Here is a 17,883-nt window from a genome sequence, read left to right on the forward strand (position 1 = left end):
ATATGCTTATATAAGGCCTATTTTGTTAAAACTGTCAATATCTTCTCGTCCATAACCATCGGGCCAAGGTCTATCAAATTTGGTATGTAGAGACATCTAATACTGCCCAGGTGTACTTTGTCCAGGGTTTTCCATGGAAATCCATGGAAAATATGAGGCTGGAGTATTCGGACTAAGTTTCCAGCCTTTTCCAGCGTCAATATTTAAAAAAAAAGGGTGGAAAATTGTCAATGGTATGTGGAAATAGCCTGGAATAGTTTCCATGGTTTTCCAGGCTCCCTGGAATAATTACCATGGAACAATTTCCAGGGTTTTCCAGCCAGCATGGAATAAATACTGTCTGAATACTCCATGTAATCTGGAAAACCATGGATTTTTTTCCAGGGTTTTCCAGATTACATGGAGTATTCGGGCGGTATTTTTTCCATGCTGGATGGAAAACCCTGGAAAATGTTCCAGGGTTTTTCCTTGTTTAATATTCCATGGATGCCTGGTATAACATGGAAAATTGTCCAGCGTTTACCATGGTCACTGAATAGAAAAAGAAATTTCTGGTCTAAAAACAATATTCATGTATTAAATGAATACAATACTCACAGCTTAAATAAATCATAATTTAAGGTTAGATTAAAACAAAACAAAAATCAACATAATGCCTTAGTTTCTTCGATGTATTATTTTGTTCACAATTCATCAAAATATAACATCAGATTACAAATTGTGTTACATTTATTTAACAAATTATTCAGATCAAACAAGTGTTGTTTAATACATGCTTACAAAGCCTCTAGGTCCATTATCATAAATCAGGCCCTTACATAACAGAACAGGCGCTACTTTAAAAGTTAAAAAGTATAATGCAACCTTAACAACATGTATTCAAAGTAACAAAATACAAGCAAGTCAAGTAATATACAGTAACAATTCAGGAACCCTGTACAAACGATATACAAGAAACAAAATGAAAAATTTAAGTTATTTTAGTTACTTCATGTTTGTCACAATATATGTAGCTGCCCATGAGCACAAGGATACTATTTTTCTCAGCTACTTTCACTTTAATGCAATTTAGGTGCTCAATTTCATTGAAATACTTTTATATAATTTTATTGTTCAAAGAAATTAAGAACATAATGCATGTACATGTATTACTTTCCAAGTGACAGTTTAAAGTATAATTGCAAGTCTAAAACTTGTGTAGGCAGCTTAGTAAATTATAAGTACCCAGGTGGGATAAAATTACAGTTTTTAAAAACTTTTTTGTTTATTAGCTGGGCTTCAGTAGGTCGTGGATCTTTTATAGAACTTGTACTGCTGTTATACTGTACGGCTCCTGCATGATCTCTGAAAGAAAAACAAAGCAAACAATATTACAAGAAAGTCATAAGTTTTTTACATTAATCTGTAAAAGTAAATGTGCAGCAATCATATGATTGAATATCTATACTTCAATGCTCATTCATATTTTAATCTATTTTAGATATTTCATATCACTGCTCAATTCGGTACATCTGGCTTTTTTGTATTTGAGCGAACATTTACGATCCTAAGTAGTTAGCAATTATTTCTTTTCCATTTACTGAAATTTATTATCTTAAAGTTTGCAAGCGGGCTTTAATCTACTTGCAAACAGGCAACCACACAGGAAAACTGAGACTTTCAAGTGAATAAATTGGTGGTTTAACTTATATTTTTATATGACTCTTTTATTTTGAAATTTATATTGTTGTTTTCTTAAATGCCCCAAAACGGGATACACTAGCATGTATCTGGAAACTCAAACATATATAGAAATTTTATATTCAGATATTGCTATATGAAAGTTATGCTAATTTGCTAATTCATATAAAAATAACCTGTAATTGAAACTAGACCAAAATATTGGATACCAAAAAGACAAAATACTTTCAGGTGGTTAACACTAAATTACTTATATGAGCCCGGGGCATAACAATATTTACCATGAATTTGTGGCCATGTTAGTCCTCTTGGTAAATGCGCCAAAAGAGCCGCTTTGCTGTCTTGGGTTATTTCCCTGCCAAACTCTGCAGTATCTTCCATCAACTGGTCAGCTATAGTTAAAGCACATAATGAAAATGTATATAGAAAATAATTCAAGTATTGTTTAAATATTTAGTAAAATGATCTTTAAATAATAACTTACAATGAAGTTAATACATCACAAAGCATAGCATAACAAAATGTGTAGGTATGATTAGTACAAATTTATTATTGCTATAATTAGAATGATGTGTAAGGCCAAAAAAAAAAATAGTCTTGGTTCAGGAAACATGGCCAGAAAAACGTAGGAGGGTAGGTAGGTTTTTTCTTTTTTTTTTTTTTTTTTTTTTTTTACCAGTCGACTGATTTCAGGGTGAAAAAGGGTCAGTTAATGCACCCATGATTGTTTAAACACTGACCAAATGATTAATATTGCACATGTGGTATTTAGTCGTTGTATATTATTCAATATTCCTAGCTCTTTATGCACTTCTTCAGGGCTAGCGCTGGCCCAAAATTTCTTTTAGCCAACCATTTTTTCTTTGTCTGTCTGTGATAGTGTGACCTTCATATTCAAAAGTGAACAAGCCATCTTTATGAGTCTCTGGTGTTTGGGGTGTGACCTTCAGAATTTTTTTCATCATGAGACCTGACCTAGTCTCCGACAGGTGCTCAAGAGTCTGAATAGTGGCTGTCAAAAGGAGGGTAACCTCAGAATAGCACAAGTCTTTCTTCTGGTACATTTTTGATAAAATGGCAATGGGTTTGAGCGCATCGCACAGGAAGTGAGCAGTGTACATAAATTTGAATGTTGCTATTGGTTTGTACAGGCTAAGGGCGTCACAGTACATTGATTTTGATTCATTATCAAAGCGAAGCCAATTGTTGTCAAGTTTCTATGACTCTTTGAATGTTCTAGTGTTTTGTGTTTTAATTTTTTTTTTGTTATGACTCTTTTTCGTCCAACAACGCTTTAAGGTTAAAGACGCCATGTTAGCGACTTTAGAGACAAAGTGGTTACTTCCATTTTTATAGTAGTGTAGATGAAGGACTCTTCCTATGTGTTAAAAATTTGAAATGTTAATTAAAATTAAACCGCGCGTGTTTTTCACATTTTTATTTGATTAAAATACGCTGCTGTCAGTTAGCATAGTGTGCGAGTAAAACAAACAAATGAATTAATTATCATCTTTTCATTTCGATCGGAAATTGGCAGAAAGTTGTAACATCATCGACATAGAACTAATTATTTAATTATCACTTTTAAATTCAGATCAATAGACAGCTTGGAAATAATTAAAATATTGTCACGCTTCTTTTCATTTTTAATCTATAATAATACGACATTTGTGACCGGCCGCTATTTTGTTTGCAGACGACAATATTAACTGTGTATTCAAAGTGCACAGTGTCTGCGCATGAATGACCGAATATTACTCCATAGCTCCACCCATTTTTACATTTCATTTAACAACGTCATTTCATGTGTAAGCGAGCTCAATGTTGATTGGCCAGCTAGCATGCGCACTTCAATAACAATAAGGTCAAGCGATGTCTCGTATACACGTGCAGACCGGTTATTGTTCACTGTTCAAATTGCGAACATTTTCATTGAAACAAAGAGAAAAATATAGAAAACCAATCCAGGTTTAATTGGTGGCTGTTTTCAATGAAATTTTACGAGATTTTAGCATTTTCTTCATCAGATTTTTTTCCATGGACCAAAAAAATCGTTAGGGTCGGGGGCAAAAAATAGGGTCGGTCGGGTTCCCTGAACCAAGACTATTTTTTTTTTTGGCCTAATTCTATTGGTATGAAAATGCACAGTGAAACCTAAAAAACAATGCTATTGGTTCAATTAATTTATTTATAAACATTTACAGCATTAATGAGCATTGAGTTCTCATCATGCACAGCACATAACTCCCTTAGCCTCAGTTCCCTAGCCATGGATTATAAACTTCCGATACTACCTTCAAGCTTATTAATATCTCCACATAGGACTTCCTTTATCAAGCTGCAAACTGCACTTAGTGAGTTCTCATCATGCACAGCACATAACTCCCTTAGCCTCAGTTCCCTAGCCATGGATTATAAACTTCCGATACTACCTTCAAGCTTATTAATATCTCCACATAGGACTTCCTTTATCAAGCTGCAAACTGCACTTAGTGAAAATGTGTGTGACAGCTGCTTTTAAACTTCTATATTTGCCATACTTTTACCTAAAATGTCACATAAAAAAGGTCTACAATGATGACACAAGAAGAATAAATTTAAAGGAATATTTAGAAATTATGAAAAGCACAAACCTTCAGTTCTTGTTCTATTCCTAGACAGACTTCTGAAACACTTGTATGCATCACTTTTTAACAACATTTCATGTCACTTTCCAAATGATATCCATACATTATTATTTTAAGAAATTCTTGTTAATGGAAAAACTCATTAACTCTACTGTTTGTGAACATTACATTAACTTCATTTTAACAACAAGTTTAACCTGCATATTTTCTACAATACGCCTACTCCAGAATTTCAATCTAACAGGTAAACTTTCTGTATTTGAACTCAGCCAATCAGAAAAGGCTGTGATATTTTATAACCAATAGATTAGCAGCAGACATATCTGACTCACACACAGGTTTATCAGATAGTTTGTTAATTGCAAACCTGGACTGTAGTTAAATATTGAGTGTGTATACACCTTGAACAGGGTTAAGGAATTTAAACATGTAGACATTGCTTTGAAAGTTACTACTATTACTTCTACTACTAGTACTACTACTACTACTACTACTTCTGCAAAACTACTACTACTATTACAACAGCCACAGCAACAACAACAACAACAACAACTACTACTACTACTACTACTACTACTACTACTGCTACTTCTACTTATACTACTACTACTACTACTACTTCTACTACTACTACTATTACTACTACTACTACTGCTGCTACTACTACTACTACTGCTTCAACTACTACTACTGCTTCAACTACTACTACTGCTACTGCTGTTGCTACTGCTGCTGCTGCTACTACTCCTGCTGCTGCTGCTACTACTACCTCTGCTACTGCTGCTGCTGCTGCTACTACTACAACTCCTGCTGCAGCGACTACGGCTACTGCTGCTGCTGCTGCTGTTACTACTACAACTACTACTACTACCACTACTACTACTACTACTACTACTACTACTACTACTACTACTACTACTAGTACTTCAACTACTATTGCTACTACTACTGCTACTACTACTGCTACTGATGCTGCTACTGCTAATACTGCTGCTGCTGCTACTTCTACTACTACTACTTCTACTACTACTACTTCTACTACTACTACTACTGCTGCTAATGCTACTTCCTTAACTACTACTACTACTGCTGCTACTAGTTTTGTTATTATTATTTATACTACTATTGCTACCATTACTGCTTCTATTCCTGTAAATGCTAAAACAACAACACAATAATAACTGCTACTACAGCTACTGTCACTTAAATTTGCACCAATAGTATTGCTTGTACAACTTATACAACAGCCACTTTTACTTCTACTCCTACAACATATTCTACTGCCAGCCTCAGCATTACTACTTCTACCACTACTACTACTACTATAACTACTACTATTTCTGCCCAAACTATGCACGTTGTTTTATGTTTTATTTATATGTTGTGTAAATTGTTGAACTCTGATTTACTTTGAATAAAATGTGTTGCATTTTTATAAGTTATTTTCTCCTCTTATAAAGTCTAAGTTTTTTCCAGGGTCAGCTGAAAATGTTAGAGTCTTTTCCATGCTTAAAAAATTCAATGTTCCACTTTCCATGCTATCTGGAAATATTTTCCATGGTTATCCAGCCTAAATCCAGCGTTTTCCATTCCTTTTCCATGCTTTTCCATCCAAGGCTGGAAAATGCTTGGAAAAAAGTCCACGTTTCATGGACATTTCTAGAACAAAACCCTGGAAAACCCTGGAAACTGTTTCAAATTCCAGGGATTTCCATGGAATTCCATGTTATACCACGGATTTCCAGCCTAAGTTCCATGATTACCCTGGACAATGTACACCCGGGTGTCCTCTACCAAATTTCTTCAAATTATGCCCTTGGGGTCAAATTTGACCCTGCCCCGGGGGTCACAAAATTGAACATATGCTTATACACTACGCGACCCGTGATTTTGGCCTAAATAGCGAAGTCAAGGCGGGCATTTTGCTTTTGGGGTGTAAAATCACCGCGATTTCACGTGACTCGTCACTCCGAAGTTGCGCGAGAGCAAGATAATCTTCGCGCTAAATCCCCTCAATGTTGTGGTGATTCGCCGCAATTCGCCGTGATCGCAGTGGATATCGTTGACATCGATGATTCGCCAATTCATGCATATAAACCGAATCGTATCCAAACTGTATACATAACGCTTTTCTAATGTTCACAATTATCAAATAATCCAACATAATTGCAACATCACTTACAAAAAATAATCTTAAACATTTATGTCGGTAAATATGTTTGAGAATTTCATTAACACAACTATATGAATACGCCATTTTTCAGAAGTTTAAAGAGCATAGTGCATAATGTGGAACACAGCTTTCATTGGACGAGCCCAAATAAGAATAATAATTTATAATCTGAAACACACTTCCGATGTTTTAATGTTAACACGACGTTTACAAATGCTTCCAATATAGCCATCATGTATATTTCCCGACAAAAGAGCGCGAAAATTATGCGGCAATGTACAAGGTCAAGGTATAGAGTGTGCAAGTATTGATTTTTTATACAAACTGCGTAGCGCAGAAAACATTGAATTCTGTTGATTTTGGTTAAATGTTTCTTTGGTATTTTTAAAACAATTATATCGCTAACACTTTGATATTTCTTTTGAAAGTCATATCAAATCAAACACGGCGTATCCGTATCTTTACTGATAGAAGTAAAACATAATACCTTGACTTGTATAGTTTTTTTGTTGTGAGAGACAATCTGAGTAAACGTCGAAAAATTTATACAAACTGTTATTTTTTGTCAATGCCATTTGATCCATTATCGTACTTAATTGGCAGCATCTTGTTGTTTCTGTGATTGTCACATCTTTTCACAGTTTGAACACATACAAAGAGTGCCAATTAGACATTAGAATAAACACTATCACCCGCTGGACAGTACACAATAAATAATTAAATGTTGAGGGTTTTTTGTTTTGGACGTGAAAACCCAGAGAAATGCATGTACATTATACATCGTCATATTTACTGAACTTTGCGAATGCTTAGTGCTACGTTGATATACTCGTTTTTTTCCAGCAAAACAAACACAATGTTTAATGGCTTTAATATATAGGCAATGATGTAATAACAACATATTATATAACACGATATCATAATAACATGTACTTAAAAATAGAACAGTAATGTATTTCCGATTTCCGGCTTATCAAGCATTGTGAATGTATGTACAACGCTCGGAAAGTAACGCAAGTAACACGAGTTATCCGCATTGGAGCCTGCAACAGAAAATAAATAAGTATAGCATAATATAGTCCAAATAATTAGACGTAATCTACCGATTACATTTAAACTTTAAATGAAAGTGTTACTTAAACAATTTTCCGTGCCTTAAGGCGCGAATATTTTGCTAAACACTGTTAACAAAAGGGCTACACATTATAATTCTTAATGAAATGCAAAAATAAGTATTACATAATTAATAACGTCAATAAACACACGTGGTAAGATCAAAGTTTAAAGGGAAAACTTAATATATCATATTTCTCGTAAATTACCAAATTATTAGTTTCGTCTAAATCAAATACCATGATAGAGAAACAAGGTATTTATAACCGACCAATGACGAAACACTATGCAACTTTCAATTTACACAGTGCTACGCTACATGCATATGGCAACAATATGGAATTTGAACAGTGGTAGTGTATTCGGGCCTGGAATATAATTGATTGTAAGTTTTAATAAACATTCTGCTAATGCAATTAGTTAAATAATGTTTAGATGTTATGTTCAATAATTATTAAATGATCATTCTGCGCTGTTATATTAATTTTGAGCCGTTAAAGCTTCCGACATTACTTCATAAAGTTCATGTCGGAACAGGAGTATTTTAGCTAATACGCTCATTGTATACAACAACAAAAGCTTTATTATTGCAATGTATAATGTAAGTGAATACATATATGTTACATGTAATGTAGTGTAACCCTCAACGTTAATCGCTTAAAAAGGGGAATCACGGCCGTTCGCGGTGATTTGCGCTGATTCGCGCTGATTGCAGCGACGGTCGCCGAGACATCACCCAAATTTTCTTGTCGCTTGGAAACACTGCGATTTGTCACGTTGCATCAATTGCGGTGATGCGAGAATCGCGGCAAAAATCACTGGTCGCGTAGTGTACAAGGCCTTTTTTGTGAAAACTGTCAAAATCTTCTCGTCCATAACCATTGGGCCTAGGGCTACTAAATTTAGTATGTAGAGACATCTTATAGTCATCTACCAAATTTCTTCAAATTATGCCCCTGGGGTCAAATTTGACCCTGCCCCGGGGTCACAAAATTGATCATATGCTTATATAGGGTCTATTTTGTGAAAACTTTTCAAATCTTTCTGTCCATAACCATTGGGCCTAGTGCTACCAAATTTGGTATATAGTGACATCTTATAGTCCTCTACCAAGTTTTTTCAAATTATGCCCCTGGGGTCAAGTTTGACCCTGCCCCGAGGGTCACAAAATTTAACATATGCTTATATAAGGCCTATTTTATAGGGGTGGCAAAATTATTCGAATATTTGAATTTTTGATTGAATGGTCAGTATTCGAATAACAAAATTTATATTTGCATATTCGCAAAAAAAAATTCAAACGTAATTGCCCTTATATTTAATGACCTGCGATCCGCTTACTAATTGGCACCCAAAATCATTTGGGATTAACATGTTTGATGTGACGTTCTTCGTGTCAAACTGATAACGCGGCCCGTATCAGCGTTGATTGTGCAATGCAATATACACACTCTAAGGCCCGGAACTGTTTGTCAATGGGGTGCCATTTAACAGCTTCATTTGACTGGCGAATAATAATTAAGTTTTTGTGATCACAGTATGAACAGCCATTAAAATGTGTGAATTACTCAAATGCCAAATGCAATATACACACTCTAAGAAAGGGCCCAAACTGTTGTTTGTCAATTAGGTGCCAATTAAGGGCTTCAATTGACTGGCGAATAATAATTTAGTTTCTGTGATCACAGTTTGAACAGAAACAAAACTATGTGAATTACTCAAATTTAACAAATGATATAAACTGAATAAACATACAGGATATCGTTATTTTAAAAAATTCAAATAAAATTTAAATGCTATGACATGATGGTTGTCCTTATATTTTTTCTTGAATATTTGGTGTACTTTGCATGCCTTATTGATATGTTTTTTTTATATAAGCGTACATGCAATCGGTACTTTAAAATTTTAAATAAAAATACACTTCAATGACATGATGTTTTCTGTCTATTTGTGCCCGATTACAGTATCGGTCATAGTATTAGCCGACAGCGATACAATTATTCGTTAGCAACGTTAATAAACAGCCTCGTATTCAGCAAACGGATATAACTTACACAACAATGGAAGTTAACACAGAACAAGTTTCACTCTTTTCTAAAATATATATCGCCTAAATAAGCTTTTTCAAAGTTTGTTTTTACAACTCAGATACCGTTTATTTTTATTTCTCAACACAACACTTGTATATTCCAATGTATCTCTGTGGCAATGTATATTTAATATCCCTAGTGGTTACGAAACTGAGTAATAAAAGTTAAATCAATCCAGCCGTTTTATGCGAATATTCGATTGAATGGATTTGCAAATATTCGAATACCGATATAGGTATTCGATGCCATCCCTACTATTTTGTAAAAACTTTAAAAATATTCTTGTCCATAACTGTATGGCATAGGGCTACCAAATTTGGTATGTAGTGACATGTAATAGTTCTCTTCTTAGTTTGTTCAAATTATGCCCCTGGTGTCAAATTTGAAACTGCCCCGGGGGTTACAAAATTGAATATATACTTATAAAGGTTTGATTTTTTGAAAACTTTCAAAATCTTCTCGTCCATAAACATTGGGGTAGGGCTACCAAATTTGGTATGTAGTGACATCTTATAGTCCTCTACCAAGTTTGTTCAAATTATGCCCCTGGGGTCAAGTTTGACCCTGCCCCGAGGGTCACAAATTGAACGTATGCTTATATAATGCCTTTTGTGGGAAAACTTTCAAAAATCTTCTTGTCCATAACCGTATGGCATAGGGCTACCAAATTTTGTATGTAGTGACATGTAATATTTCTCTTCTTAGTTTGTTCAAATTATGCCCCTGGGGTCTAAGTTGAAACTGCCCCGGGTCACAAAATTGAATATTTGCTTATAAAGGGCTTATTTTGTGAAAACTTTAAAAACTTCTTTTCCATTACCATTGGGTCTAGGGCTACCAAATTTGGTATGTAGTGACATCTTAAAGTTCTCTACCAAGTTTGTTCGAATTATGCCCATGGGGTCAAATTTGACCCTGCCCAGAGGGTCACAAAATTGAACATACGCTTATATAATGCCTATTTTGTGAAAACTTTAAAAATCGTCTTGTCCATAAACATTGGGCCTAGGGCTACCCAATATGGTATGTAGTGAAATCTTATAGTTCTCTACCAAGTGTGTTCAAATTATGCCCCTGGGGTCAAATTTGACCCTGCCCCGGGGGATCAAAAAATGGAACATACAGTCTAACCTGTCTTCAGAGACCACCCAAGGTGAATCTAGGAAGTGGTCTCTTAACTGAGGTGGTCTCTGAGTACAGTTTGACCTGTCAGACCAGTTGGTCGTTGTTAATGCAACACATTAGCATATGTCAGTACATGCATGTGTATCTCGCTTTAGTATGTACATTATACATTCAAATATATGTTGAGTGTTCGTTTTTATAGAAATATATACAGAAAAAAAAGTTGTTTGTTGTTTAATTGTATTTAATATATTAATATACATTTATTTAATAAAAAAATACATAAACATATTTACCTAATACATCAAACTTTACATACAAATAAATACAAATTAAACCACTACAAATACAATATGTAACAGTCATATAATTAAACAATTAAAATTGCAATAATACATACATATCAAATAAAAAGCATACATATCAAGCATAGCAACAATGAACATTATATTTACATGGAACAGCATACACATATTTACACATTACAACAATATTAAGATGGCCTGAAAAAGAAATCCTCAATCTTAGTCTGTTTCACCTTCTCTCCATTCATGGCTATATCCCCTATCTGGTTGCTGGCTTCCATCAATGTCGCTAGTAGATCATGGTGCCCTTTCTTCACTGCCCAGTCCTTCAGTTTTCTGCTCATTTCCACTACCTCACTCATGGAGAGTGTTGTTTCTGATGTCGTCGCTTCCTCTTCTGTTGGGTTGGTGTCATCTTCCTCGTCACATCCATCTTCTTGTAGAATTTCCGGTGCTGACTTCTTCCATTCGTCCATGTCCGTTGCGCATGTTGTGAAGTCCCTGTCAATGTTGATGAGGTCCTTCACTTCACACCCAAATAAATCATGTGCTAATTTGTGCATGATGAGAGGCAAGTCGTCCTCAACATCATCACATTCACTTTTGTCACTTTTGTCACTTGTAATGTTTTCACTAACACTTTTTTCACGGTCATCTGCACATTTTTCACTGTCACTAGCACTAGCACTTTTTTCATTGTCACTCATGAATCCGCATTTTGCGAAACACTTGCCGATCGTCTCCGTCGTTGTCTCCTTCCATGCGCTTATGACCCAGTAGATAGCTTGTAGGATGTTAACCTCTTTCAGAATTTGAGGTCCGGTGGTCGCCGACGATCTCTCCAGCTCCATCATCACGTGTTGTAGTTGACGTTTTCTGTACTTTAGCTTCATTGTCTGTATGATCCCTTGGTCCATGGGTTGTATCACTGATGTTGTGTTTGGAGGAAGGAACTGTAGCTTGATGTTGGTTAGTGTGATGCGAGGGTGTGATGGTGCGTTGTCTATGAATAATATGACGTGTCTTCTGGCATGTCGCATCCGCCGATCAAACCACTTCAGCCAGTCTTCCATTATCCCGGTCGTCATCCACGCCTTTTTGTTGTTGTAATACCGTATCGGCAATTTGTCGGGAGTAACTGACCCAAAACATCTCGTTTTTTTTGATTTCCCGATGATGATTGGGGGCAGCTTATCTCCCGTTACCGAGGCACATAAACCCACAGTGATGCGCTCCTTCGCCATCTTCCCGCCGGCACATGTCTCGCCTTTCTTGAAGAACGTCGCACTGAAAATATTAAAAAAGTTATTTTGAAATATAAAATTATAATTTATTTATATTTTCATTTATTTATGTGTTTTATTATTAGGGTGTTGTAATTTTTTTCTTACCTTGTGCTTTGTTTGTAGAATAATCCTGTTTCATCCATGTTATAGATGTCACACGGTTGATAACCTTCGCAGATTGTTGGTAGACGCTTTTTCCAGTCATCCACTACGACTGGATCCACCTCCGCTCTCTCACCCGTCCGTGTTTTGAATACAATGTTATGGCGTCTTAGGAATGAGTCGAGCCACCCATTTGATGCCTTGAACGACGCTAACCCCAATTCTGCTGCGAACTTGAGCGCCCGTTCTTTCAGGAGTGGTCCCGATATGTTCACGTGACGCCCAGTAGCATCTAAGAACCACTTGTGAACAAGGTCATTTAGATCGTCATATTCTGTGGCTTTCCGCGGACGCTTGGTTTGTAGATTACCGTCCCCTTCATACTCTTCAATAATTTCTCGTTTTCTTTTCATCACCGACTGTATTTGTGTCTTACCAACACCCATCTCGGTCGCTACAGCCCTACAGCTCCTCCCGGATTCAAGCATTTTTAGTGCTTTCATCCGCTCTTCCAATGTAAGACACTTTCGTTTAGTAGAAGACATGTTGCGCTGTTTGTGTACTTTTGCAAGTGCTTGAAAAATTATTTACCTCCCTTTTTATACTGCTGTCCGTTACAAACTTACCTTTGAGTAAATATAGTCATTGTAATTAAAACAATTATTTGCAAACTTTAAGTACACAAATAATTAATGTCAGCCGAGTTTTCACAGTTTGCTCCCGATAACAGCGTGCAAGCGTGGATGCCAATTAGCGGATTATCACCTGCATTGTTAGTTGAGTGTCACCATCGCTTAGCAACTTCACTGCGAGACTGCAAAATGGTCGCTTACTGTCGTAACGAGTCTTAATTTGTAAGAAAAACAATGGTCGTTGGTCGCGGATTTAAGGTGGTCGTTTAGTAAAGCCATTTTTAATTGATTTTAGCTTGGGAGGAATTAATAACGGTCGTTTAGCGAGGTGGGTCGCTAAATGCAAGTGGTCGGATGTGCAGGTTAGACTGTATGCTTATATAAGGCCTATTTTGTGAAAACTTCAAAAATCTTTCTGTCCATAACCATCGAGCCTAGGGCTATCAAATTTGGTATGTAGTGACATCTTATAGTCCTCTACCAAATTTGTTCAAATTTTATCCCTGGGGTCAAATTTGAACCTGCCGGGGGGTCACAAAATTGAACATATGCTTATATATTGCCTATTTTGTGAAAACTTTAAAAAAAATCTTGTCCATAACCATTAGGCCTAGGGCTACACAATTTGGTATGTAGTGACATTGTATAGTCAGTCCTACACTTAGTTTGTTCAAATTATGCCCCAGGAGTGAAATTAGACCCTGCCCTGGGGGCCACAAAATTGATTATATGCTTATATAGTGCCTATTTTGTGAAAACTTTAAAAATTCTCTTGTCCTTAACCATAAGGCATAGGGCTACCAAATTTGGTATGTAGTGACATCTAACAGTTCTCTACCAAGTTTGTTCAAATTATGCCCCTGGGGTCAAATTTGACCCTGCCCAGGGGGTCACAAAACTGAACATACGCTTATATGGGGCCTATTTTGTGAAAACTTTAAAAATCTTCTTGTCCATAACCATTGGGCCTAGGGCTACCAAATTTGGTATGTAGTGACATCTAATGAATCTCTACCAAATTTGTTAAAATAATGCCTCTGGGGTAAACTTTGACCCTGTCCTGGGGGGTCACAAAATTGAATAAACACTTATAAAGCGCCTATTTTGTGAAATCTTTAAAAATCTTCTTGTTGAAAACCATTCAGACTATGGCTACCAAATTTGGTATGCAGAAACATCTTATAGTCCTCTATCAAGTTTGTTCAAATTATGCCCTTTGGGTCAAATTTGACCCTGACCCGCCGGTCACAAAATTGAACATTATATACGCTTATATCTTGATTATTTTGTGAAAACTTTAAAAATATTCTTGTCCTTAACTCCAGGACCTAGGGCTACCATATTTTGTATGTACATGTAGTGAGATATAGTAGTCCTCTACAAAGTTTGCTGAAATTATGCCCCTGGGGTTAAATTTTACCAAGCCCAGGGGGTCACAAAAGTGTACATGTGCTTAAATAGGGCCTATATTTAAGTATTTGCACATGCAGAGAATATTTGTTTCAGCCTTTTTTCAGCAGTGGAGCGATACAGGGCCATCATGGCCCTCTTGTTTTCTGGATCCTGCGATAACTTTAAAAGTTCTTAATATTTTTTCATGAAACTTAAAACATGGATAGATGGCAAAATGGACATTATGCGCATCATTTAATTTTGTTCCTACTTCAAAAATTCTGGTTGCTATGGCAACAAATAGACTACAAATAATGCTGAAAATTGTGGTTTTCTGGATCCTGCAATAACTTTAAAAGTTCTTAATATTTTTTCATGAAACTTGGAACATGGATAGATGGCAATATGGACATTATGCACGTCATTTCATTTTGTTTGTACGTCTAAAATTTTGGTTGCTGTGGCAACAAATAAAAAAAATATTCTGACAATGGTGGATTTTCTGACAATGGTGGACCTGGAAGGGGACTTTTATTGCTTGGCAATAGTCTTGTTTTTTCTATTTTTCATAAATATTATATACACTTTTGAGGCAAAACGTTATTTCTTGTTTTAATGATGTTGTTTTGGTTATTGTTGTAATGTTTATTTATTTTTTTATTTATAACGACGGAGTTTGAATCTACAGTACCGGTACCCGCTAAGTACATGTACGTTAAATATTTAGCAGTGCATTTTCGCAATACAATGTATTAAAAATTTAAGTTAAACAACACTTTATTAGTATGATTAAACTTGCATATATCTACATGTATACAGTGTATAGTTCTGATAATCATTTTTTTGTTGGATACACGTAAATGACTAAATTTTTAAATATCATATTAAAGCAACAGTTACGTATTGTGGCGTTAAATAATCCAACAAAATGACTGCTAAATACTTCTTCCACGAAAAGAGATGGGGCTATCATAAAGTGTGCTGGATGACAATTTAATTTTTAATGTCTAAAAGTCAATATCTTTTGTGACTTATTTAGCTTAAACTTTGTGAAATGATTTTCTTTCATCTTGACAATACCTAGTCAGAAGTTGGTAAAAACAAATGGTCCCTAAGTCATAATTGAGGAAAATAGTCAAGACAACTCCAAATTGGTCTTTTGTCGCTAATACATGTATAACGATTAAACTTTTTAAAATGATTTTCATAACCATTTTCATGTTCTAAATTAAAACTGTGTTACTTGAAGTAACACGCATGATTGTTCTGTTTAGATATGATTCTGAGTAATCAGTTTTGTAATTTTCATATAATAAATATACGTTTGGTTCTTAAATCTGATGTACAAGTAGCGGATGTTAGATATTGACTTTGTTTGATTGGTGCCTTGTTTTTATTTTGCTCTTTTAGACTGTGGAGAGTGCAGCAAGGAGTTTGAAGGGGACGGTCCTGTCCACGGACCCTACAAATACATACTGGGCAAAAAGGTCGAGATTTGTTCATCAAAACTACATGTGGTATTAAGTATAAGAAAGTATAAATATATTATTATGGGTATAATATGATGCCTACTTGAGAAAGTGTATTAATGAATGTAGATATTTTTAATTGTTTTAATATATGTCACTTAATTTAAACAAAAATTGACATTAATATGCCCTTTAATTCTAATTCAAAATAGTGTTGTAGTATATTCTAATATACCTTACTACCAACTGCAGGTGCTTGAAGGGGACCCCGGTAATAATTACATGTGTAAGGCTTGTGGTTATACGCGTAATCCGAATGTTTCCTTGAAGAAACGCATGATGTTGCATACAAGAGAAAGACATTACAAGTGTGAGGGGTGTGGTAATGCATGTAACCAGAGTTGTGACTGTAAAAGACACATGAGTACACATACAGGAGAGAGACCGTACACTTGCGAAGTGTGTTGTCATGCAAGTAACCAAAATGGTTCACTGAAAAGACACACGAGGACACATACAGGAGAGAGACCGTACACATGTAAGATTTGTGGTAAAGAATGTACTGGTAGTTTTCAGTTGATGAAACACTTGAGGATACATACTGGAAAAAGACAGTACAAGTGTGGAATGTGTGGTAAAGCATTTAACCAGAGTGTTAATTTAAAAAAACATATAAAAATGCATTCAGGAGAAAGACAGTACATGTGTGAGGTGTGTGGTAAAGCATTTAAACAGAGTTGTGGCTTGAAGACACACATGAGGATACATACAGGAGAAATACCATACAAGTGTGAAGTGTGTGGTAAAGCATTTAAAAGGAGTGGTATCTTGAAGACACACATGAGGATACATACAGGAGAGAAACCGTACATGTGTGACGTGTGTGGTAAAGCATTTATATCAAGTGGTGATTTGAAGACACACACGAGGATACATACAGGAGAGAGACCGTACAAATGTGTTGTTTGTGGTAAAGCATTTAAAGAGAATGGTAACTTGAAGAAACACATGATAATACATACAGGAGAAAGACCGTATAAGTGTGAGGTGTGTGGTAAAGCATTCAGACAGAGTGGTAACTTGAAGACACACATGAGGACACATACAGTAAAGAGACAATTCAAATGTAAGGTTTGCAGTGAAGCATTTAAACAGCGTGGTACTTTAATCAAACACATGAGGACACATGCTGGTGAATGACCATATAAGTGTAAGGTGTGTGGCTATGCATGTAACCAGACTTACAACTTGACAAATCACATGAGGTTTCATACAAGAAAACTATAGTGGTCTGAAATAAGTTTTCTGCTTGTTATTAATATAAAGGTTATGTTTAATGAATTTGTGTTATATCTTATGTGTGTTAAGTTCAGTTTGCACAATATATTGACACATTTCTTTTCTTAATTTCACCACTGTAACAGACTTCACTTGCTTTAAAACAAGGCCTATTTATTAAACACAGGACAGCACTATACATGTACGTATAACTTTCCCAAAACTCCTTGTGGAAATAAATGTCGTACGTTTCGGGTTTTCAATTAAAAAGTTTTACAGTCAAATTTGTAAGGTGTTTTTTATGCCCCTGGTAGGAGGGCATATAGTGATCGGACTGTCCGTCTGTCTGTCCGTCCATCTTTCCGTCACACTTTGCATGTAGGTTTCGAAAAATGCTCATAACTTCTATGTCCCTTGAGATGTAACCTTCATATTTGGTACGCATGTGTATATTGACAAGGCCTTTCCATACGCACAAAATGTTTCACCCCTATGACCTTGATGTTGAACTTAGGGTCTGCGTTTAGGTTTCGAAATCTGTGTTTAGGTTTCGAAAAATGCTCATAACTTCTATATGTCCCTTGAGATATAACCTTCATATTTGGTAT

The 17,883-nt window shown here is 35.6% G+C and overlaps 2 protein-coding genes and 1 long non-coding RNA gene across 3 annotated transcripts in view; 1 reads left to right on the plus strand and 2 right to left on the minus strand.

Moving 5' to 3' along the window:
- The window catches only part of LOC127858741 (uncharacterized), a 47,883-nt gene extending 31,582 nt beyond the window's left edge, over positions 1-16,301 (plus strand). Inside the window, exons 4-5 of the mRNA XM_052395989.1 lie at positions 15,939-16,015; positions 16,250-16,301. The gene's annotated coding sequence lies outside the window, so the exon portion shown is untranslated. The remainder of the gene's footprint in view (positions 1-15,938; positions 16,016-16,249) is intronic.
- On the minus strand, positions 1,224-4,816 carry LOC127858749 (uncharacterized). Its single transcript, XR_008039037.1, has 3 exons — positions 4,314-4,816; positions 1,962-2,072; positions 1,224-1,344 (listed from the first exon to the last, which is right to left on the minus strand). It is a non-coding gene; the product is annotated as an uncharacterized LOC127858749 (long non-coding RNA).
- Positions 11,305-13,512, minus strand: LOC127863424 (tigger transposable element-derived protein 4-like). The gene is made up of 2 exons (XM_052402983.1): positions 12,508-13,512; positions 11,305-12,403 (listed from the first exon to the last, which is right to left on the minus strand). The coding sequence occupies exons 1-2, from the start codon at positions 13,047-13,049 to the stop codon at positions 11,305-11,307; spliced, it is 1,641 nt and encodes a 546-aa protein (XP_052258943.1). The 5' UTR covers positions 13,050-13,512.
- Positions 16,302-17,883: the final 1,582 nt, after the last annotated feature.

Source organism: Dreissena polymorpha, chromosome 1 (assembly GCF_020536995.1).
Source record: "Dreissena polymorpha isolate Duluth1 chromosome 1, UMN_Dpol_1.0, whole genome shotgun sequence".
NCBI classification, from domain to species: domain Eukaryota; kingdom Metazoa; phylum Mollusca; class Bivalvia; order Myida; family Dreissenidae; genus Dreissena; species Dreissena polymorpha.

Excerpts from the sequence above, each read along its gene's own strand:
- LOC127863424 (XM_052402983.1), bottom strand. The coding sequence starts at position 13,049 with ATGTCTTCTACTAAACGAAAGTGTCTTACATTGGAAGAGCGGATGAAA. Across the intron at positions 12,404-12,507 it reads TTCTACAAACAAAGCACAAG|TGCGACGTTCTTCAAGAAAG; the intron begins GTAAGAAAAAAA and ends TAATATTTTCAG.